At 37.2% G+C, this 7,589-nt stretch overlaps 2 protein-coding genes across 2 annotated transcripts; one reads left to right on the top strand and one right to left on the bottom strand.

Moving 5' to 3' along the window:
* Window positions 460–1,988, top strand: LOC18783989. Its single transcript, XM_007217117.2, has 2 exons — window positions 460–1,019; window positions 1,129–1,988. The coding sequence occupies exons 1-2, from the start codon at window positions 765–767 to the stop codon at window positions 1,690–1,692; spliced, it is 819 nt and encodes a 272-aa protein (XP_007217179.2). The 5' UTR covers window positions 460–764; the 3' UTR covers window positions 1,693–1,988.
* Window positions 3,429–7,589, bottom strand: LOC18781660. Its single transcript, XM_020558859.1, has 5 exons — window positions 7,516–7,589; window positions 5,251–7,238; window positions 4,595–4,696; window positions 4,332–4,509; window positions 3,429–3,835 (listed from the first exon to the last, which is right to left on the bottom strand). The coding sequence occupies exons 2-5, from the start codon at window positions 7,221–7,223 to the stop codon at window positions 3,644–3,646; spliced, it is 2,445 nt and encodes an 814-aa protein (XP_020414448.1). The 5' UTR covers window positions 7,224–7,238; window positions 7,516–7,589; the 3' UTR covers window positions 3,429–3,643.

The following is a 7,589-nucleotide window of genomic DNA, read 5'->3' as shown; positions in this document are numbered from 1 at the left end:
AACCTAATTCATGCACAAAAATTCTTACCAATAAAGCTTTCAGTTGAGGAATCCTCAAATAAGTTTATTTGAAGGATGTTTTTGTGGAGTCTATTTACATTGTATTTTTATAATCCAAATTGTCTATTTTAAAAGTATTTCTTCAAAAATAATTTCTATAAAAAATTGTGTTTTCTTGAATTATTGGAATTATCGATTTTGTTGATCACAATTGAATGTCTTAATGATTTTTGATTGTGCTAATTTTTGGCAAAGATGATCTTTCAATGAAGACTTAATTGTGTTGTGTAATTACCTATAGCCATAAGAAACCAACTAAAAGCACCAAAACAAAACTTCAAAATCTTGGATCGCTATGTAGCTTATAAAATCATTACACGACTAAAAAGTTTGAACTTTTTTGGATGACTTTAGCAACAGTGTTTGATAAATGAACTCCAGATGTTTCAATTTGGACAGGAGAGAGAAAACAAGATAAGCATAAAAGATCCCCCCTCGTATATAACTCCCAAACTCCCGAGGTCCAACCGAGCACTTGTTGTTTTGTATGTGAAAAACAGGAAACCATGCCGGCCTTGAACACCCAAAACACCAAAATAAACACAGAAGAAGAAGAGTGTCTCTGTTTCTTTTCTTGCTCTTTCCTCGTTTTCACCAAACCTTTAATAACACACTTACCATATCCATTATATGTAACCTTCAAACCCCATTAATTAGCGTCTTAAGACGAAGCCCGTTTTTTCCTTTTAAGTTTTGCAGACATAATGAAAAACGTTCCAAAACCAAAACCCAAGTTTCTGCACTGTTTCCGACCGGTCGTGGACATGGACATGGTGCTCGAGTCGAAAGCTGTAAGGATTGTTGAGAAGAAGGAGAACAAGAACGAGAACTCTTTGTCGACTAAAACCATGTCTTTGGACAGAGGGTGCACTGTCAAGTCAGAGAACACGAAAATGCCTCCTCGTCCAAACCGAACGTTTTCTCGGGCGATCAAAGCCGTTGTGTTTGAAACAATTCTGGTCAGTGATCTTAAAGCCTCAATCTTTGACAGATATGGATATCTGGGTTGGTTTTGTTTCTGATTTATAACAAAGTTTTTTTAGTATTTCTTTTTTGCTATTTTTACAGGCCAAGAGAGCTCGTGATCGAAAAGGTTACAGGCAAGACTCGTTTGGATCAAAAAGTTTTTCGGTGAAAAGTGAAGCACCTCTGAATTTGGGCAGCGATGAATTGATGAAGGTTGAAGAAACCAAACCCAATTTGGAGACGTTGCATACTTCTTCTCCTAGTTCATTATCACCATCATCAATATCACGTTCAAGTTCGATTTCAGAATCCAAAAGATTGTCCAAAGATTTATCAGACTCAATGAAACAGAGCAAAAAAAACCAACAAGACCCTGCAGTGAAATCAAAGAACACGCAAATGAGTTCCTCTGATTTCAACTCTGGGATATATTTTCTTCTCATAAGCCTTGCGATCACAGTGTTTTGGGGCAGGGTCTTTGCAATCCTTGTCGCATCAACTTGGCTCTACTTTTTTCCAGGGCGTTATAATGCAAGTAATGTGAAGCCGGAAAACGTGAGAAAGTGGTCGGAGGCAGAGTGCAGAGACAACAAGAAGAAGGTCATAATGGAAGGGTTGATTGAAAGGAAGAACCACCACAGCCAGAGAGAAAACAGAGGGCATTAAATTTTTGACGTGAAAATTCTCCGTTTCGTGTTTGCTTTTGCTTCTCTGCTTGGAAAGGACAGCAGCAGTGAGTTTATTGTGTAGGTGCCTTGTGGCAAAATAGAGGCAGGAAAAAAAAAAAAACAGAACATTCTGTATCTACATTTACTTCTCCTCTGTTTTGTCGGTTTCTCATGTTTTATGTAGTTAACAATGTATCATACTAGCCATGCCACAGAAAATTGCAAGTGGCCATTTTGTGGTTGATTATGTATTTCTATATATGGAATCAATCTGGGATCATTGTTTTAGGCAAATTTGAGAATCATCACCCTCTGCATACAGAGAAACACTTGTGTGTAACATGAATAACACTATTTTGCTAATCTCGAGCAATTACGATATGCCAAATGAAAAAGTTATCACGAGTGATATACCATAATTGGCCGAGAATATGAAAATACTGTTATTACCATTTCACAAGGATTTTTCTGATGCATATAAGATTTGGCTCACCATCAAACGATGTTCATCATGTTAGTGATCGTTTTGACAATGATGATTTGAGCAGTAAAATCTTACAAGAACTGGTACATAAACTGCAACTGATGTTGATGTTCCTTTTTTGAAAAATTAAATATCGTTTTCTAATTTCTCACCATCGTTTATTGAGGAGGTTCCAAGGCATCTCCCTCCCAGGAAGAATCAAGCTGAGTTTAGATATCAGTGCACCAGCTGTTTTTGTTTATTTGGTTGGCGCTTAGCAGAACTTAGTCACCTTTGGCAGCATTTAACACATGGTTAATTACATGTCCTCGTTTTACTGTTTTCTCCAGTTTGTCTAAATTGCCTTTAAATATTGAGGTAAGTTTAACTTTACCTATACATGTACATTTCTATCTCCTCCTCTAGGCTTTATAGCCAGGCGTGGACTTAAACCACGCAACTGATCTCATCAATAATATCGAAAGATCTCGAATTTTAATAGCATTTAAGGGTGGCAAACGATTCTTTACTAACCCTACCAAGATCCAGAAAGATGGTTGGATTTTGGAGGCTTGTTGTCTATATAATTCAATGGGTGTCTGCCACGTGGATTTCTGGTAGTTGAAGAAATCGTTACCTGTGATTGTTAAAGCAAAATACTATCAACAAGGTAAAAGTTTTGGACAGGTAGGGTGCAAGGCAATGTTTGAGCTTTCAAGTTTCTGCACTTGCCCTTCTTTCCTGAATTAAACCAAAATTAAAAGAAAGATTGTCTTTTGGTCTTTTTGTCTACGGTAATTAATAAAAATCAAGTGGCAAGGCAAGGATTTATTTAAGGATTTCTATCTCTACATGTAAAAGGAAAATCAGAAAGAAAGGGACAGAGTGCTGTGCTTTATCATGTTTATTGCAAAAAGGGTTAGGCCATTCACTTAAAAGAAAACCCCAAAATCACATATATACTCTCTGTCTCTGCCGTCTGGCAGTTTTCTTAACCCTAGACCTCCACCAATACAAGTCATAAGAGATGACAGGAATCTAATCATCTAATGAATACAATCCAATAATCGAGATTAATTAAAATATTTATTGAAGAATATCCCCAACTACAAACCACAAAAAGAGGGCACAATGACAATAATGATATGGAAAGGCATCCAACTCTTCTTTTGCAGCCGTGGATTTCACATGTTTCTTGAGATTTAGTTAAAGCTTGGTATAAAAAGTAGGCCATGGAGATGAGTCCTCCCGTGGCACTTGGACACTTTATATGGAACTATATGAATAAAGATGATAAAAGGAACATCGCAAATCAATTTCAATAGCTACAGAAAGTTTTCCTGTTATCTACAAAATTAAGACACAGAACAGAAGTACCGAGGAGTACAATGTTCTTTCTCCTTTTGCCCTATGTTTTACCCTTTACAATGGAGGCAAACCCAAATTCACAAAAGCCAGCAAGAAAAATGGTCTAATTTGTATGTAACTATTTATAATGTGTTTTTCGAGAATTGAAGAACTCATAATCTGGATGCCTGTTGAACACCATGACTTTATCCTTGAAAACGCAACCTCTGCCAAAACGTATTGCATTTGCTTCCAATGTTCTGAGCCTTTCTTTGAGAATTTCTGCACTGTTAGAAGCTGTAGGTATTTTGGGATCAAACCAGCCTTCACCCTACAACAGAAAAAGAAAAAATATATATATTGTGACAAATTGTGTCAATACCAAATAAGTTTTCCTAAGTGAGAATCTCTCACAATTATCATTCTTCAAAGGATTACAGCAAGAAAGTTCTACATATTAGCTTTGATGCTGAAAAAAAAAGCAGTTGAGTTCTGAAGTATAGTCCACTTTGGGTCCCTAACTCAATTTTTTTAATGCAAGAGTGAAGAGACTAGGCATGAAAACTTATTTATTCTGTAACTGCTAGGCCTCATACTAGGACTTGCTCAGACTTGATTGTAAATTTCTAAATATCCCAGTAATATGGCAAAACTCTTAAAATTATTGTCACAGCTACCCATCCTATAGGGTTGCCACACTTCCAAACTGTCACAGAGCATAGCTTTATGTACTGTTCACCGTATTCATGTTGCTCATCACTCTCACATATTAAAGTGATATTGAAAAAAATACAGAACATTAAAGATAAAGAGTGTCGATTTCTTACCTGTGCGTTGTAGCTTTGCAATCCTAACACAGGGGAGAGAATCCGACTTGTGTGTTCATTGGAAGCATCAGTTGGAAAAGGTCTCTGTGCAAAATGTCCAAGTGAGTGGTAGGTCAAGAATGATGCACGGAAGTTTAGTTCTGGAATTCGATATATTGGATACCAGGCCACCGAAAACCTGAAATCCACATTAACCCAACTTTCTTCAAATGCTCAAATTAGTCATCAAAACAGAAATATGAGCTAGAAAAATTGATTCTCACCAAGAGGCAGGATGTAAATCATGCAAATTCAGACAATCTAGTTTTGATGGGTCACCAAATATGTGATGATTAGAAGTTCCAACACCAATTAGCTCCACAATTCTGCAGTCAATTAGGAAATCAGGTATAAATAACCTGCACATTTTATCTCAAATAAAATAAAATAAAAATGATTAACATACAAATTAAGAGAAGTGGGGAATATACAGAATTTCAAACATGAAATTAAATCAGCACTCAAAAGTGTACTAAATCCAACACATTTGGAGTTCTTTGTGTGCATACTTCATTGCCAAGCTTCTAATCTTGACCAAATTATAGGTTATCAGGTCATTTCTCACAGCCTAAGAAACTCTTTCTTCTTTGTTGTTTCAAATATAGATCAATCATATTGCATAATTATTTTATGCTTTAAATGTAAAAGGAATCACATTTCTATATATCTACTTGGAAGTTGTGACATAGCCTCCCTCAGTCTCAGGTCAAGAACAAGGTTCCAGAATAAATTGACATAAGTGTAGACAGAAAGTGAAAAGCTAGAGAAGTAAATGAATGTCGTTAGCATCAATCCAATTTTGATTACTGTCTGCAAGATGAATAGAACAATATAAGAAAAAAAGGCAACATATCTTGTCAAAAGAGTTGCAAGAACATACTTATTGTAGAAAGGCTTTCGCTGATGTGGCTGCTCAGATTCAAAAAATTCAAATATGAGCTTACAATCAGGTGACCAATCAAAAGAACCAACAGGCTCCTTGACCGAATCAAAGTTCTCTGTCCCTGCCCGAAGATAGTTCAGCTCTGCTGCTTCTGCAGAATATGTGGAATTTAATGTTTTGGAACCAGGGTCGTTGGACCGAAACAGTTGAACAGCAGAAAGGGAAGGAGCAAAGTGGGCATGGAATGACACTGAATCATTGAGGTTTCTAGAATCATCTGCCTTCACATCCAATCCATAGTTCCCTGGTTTCTCATACCAGTTCCAAACAGTGCGAAGTGATAAGTTTGGTATCTGGTGCTTGCATAGGAAACTATGAGACAGCTGATCGTCCAAACAAGCAGAACATTTTTTATGTTCGTATGAAGAAGCAATAACAGGAGCAGCGCAGTGGATGAATCTTTCAAACTCTGCAAGTGGACACCCCATTGTAAGGTGAACAACCTCAGATGCTAATTGCATTCTGTAAGAATCATTTAGAGCTTCCACTGCCGTTTGTGAACCAATTAGGAACTCAACGGTGTCCTTTGGTCTTATACCATTTGCTTCATAACCATTACTTTCAATTTTCTGATCTTCTACTTCTGCAGTGGACTTATGAAATGTTGGGTGCTCATAATAAGCCGAAGGCAATTGATGGCTAGATATTGAGTTTGTGCCTTTAGTTTCAGAAAATGTATCAGATGAAGGAGAAGGAATTGAACTTCCCTCTGGATGGATATTACCCAACCCCTTGCTTAAAACTGGTAGGTCAAGATTTGAAGCATTGCAAGTAGCAGCAGAGCAAATCCCCTCCATTGGCCTGGACTCTTTTGTACCAACAGGTTTCCACTTCTTAGAACTTGCTCCAGTAGTAACATCTTTCCTAAACTTATGATCACTATGATATCCAAACTCTGAGTATTGTCTACCGTCCAAAGGAGAATATAAACACCTACCTGAATTATGTTCCATGATTGGAATCTTCATGAATTGATGTGGTTGACTGCCATTTATCACACCTTGAGTAGATATTTTAGAATACACAAAGGATGAGTTCAAACATAGTTCATATCCATGACTTGCAACATGGTGATTATTGTAAAACATTCTTTTGGCTGTATCTCTATTCTTGTAATGGTGCATGCCAAAAGGAACCTGTGAAAATTCTTTTTGATATGAAACAAACTTATCATGCAACCCAAAGAAGTTTGCTCTACAATTTCCAAGTCCTTTTTTCCCATTGCAATTCAACCTCTGTTGAGAAGCAACCCATTGTGGTGCTTCACCCAATACTCTCCGGGGCATTCTCCCATAAGCACCACTGTTGTGCCCAGAAAAAACCAATGCATTAGCTTCCAAACTATTACCATGTTCAACCCAGACACTATTCTCTACAGCTGGATATCTGTAACTTGGTTGTTCCTTGACCCAGTGCCTTTGTTGATCCCTAGCAGTACGCTGCCTCTTCTGCCACTTCTTTACAAAAAATCTATTTTCTTTTCCATCGTGGGCGCAGGATCTGCCACTACCAGTCTTGTTATCTTCACAAACACTGCCATTAGAATCTTCAAGTTCGACCTTGCTGCAATGAAGTACAGCAGAGGGGTGGCTGGCCTGAAGATCCTCAAGAAAACTATCATTTCTTACTTCATCAGACCCATGGTTGCTCATCTTTGAACAGTTATTAGAATTCTGAATACCAACTGATGAACATTTCTGGGTATGATCAGGAAACCCATCACGGGAGCAGATGGGAAGTTTCTTGTCACCATCACATGGGAGATCAGACGTCTTAGCTAACTTCCCTTTCTTCTTATTCCATTTCTTCTTCTTCTTCTCATAAATCTTTCCATCTGGATTATCCGTACATAAAGATATAGGATTGGGTTCAAAATTTTCCCCTTTTTGGTTCATCGCCTTTCCGTTCATATTCTTTAGACGAATCTAATCACACACCAAGAGGGCACACAAAAGAAATAGAAGGGTTCATTCCATCCTCAAGAAACTTGAAGATAGCAATTCAATCTCATCCAAAGAAACCCTAACATACCCAATTTTTATGCGGTCTATTTTTCAAGGAAAAATCCAATCTTTTTCAGTAAAATTCATATAAAGTAAAGAGAGAAATACAACAAGAGCCACAGAAGATTGAAGGAAAACTATTTTCTGTCGATTATATTTGTAATGAAAAAGAAAATCACAATAGTTGCAGAGAGTGTACCTGAGAGAGAAAGCAGAAGGCGCGTAATGAGAATGAATTTGAAAAGCAAAAATTAGTTGGGTTCTTTCTTGGGT

The sequence above is a fragment of the Prunus persica genome, chromosome G3 (assembly GCF_000346465.2).
Source record: "Prunus persica cultivar Lovell chromosome G3, Prunus_persica_NCBIv2, whole genome shotgun sequence".
In the NCBI taxonomy this organism is placed as follows: domain Eukaryota; kingdom Viridiplantae; phylum Streptophyta; class Magnoliopsida; order Rosales; family Rosaceae; genus Prunus; species Prunus persica.
Note: the sequence above shows the minus strand (reverse complement) of the source record. Positions and strands in the feature narration are given on the sequence as shown.

Coding starts and splice junctions, on each gene's coding strand:
- LOC18783989 (XM_007217117.2), top strand. CDS start 765: ATGAAAAACGTTCCAAAACCAAAACCCAAGTTTCTGCACTGTTTCCGA. Junction 1,020..1,128: donor TTGTGTTTGAAACAATTCTG/GTCAGTGATCTT, acceptor CTATTTTTACAG/GCCAAGAGAGCTCGTGATCG.
- LOC18781660 (XM_020558859.1), bottom strand. CDS start 7,223: ATGAACGGAAAGGCGATGAACCAAAAAGGGGAAAATTTTGAACCCAAT. Junction 4,697..5,250: donor CGAAAGCCTTTCTACAATAA/GTATGTTCTTGC, acceptor AATTGACTGCAG/AATTGTGGAGCTAATTGGTG. Junction 4,510..4,594: donor GATTTACATCCTGCCTCTTG/GTGAGAATCAAT, acceptor TGTGGATTTCAG/GTTTTCGGTGGCCTGGTATC.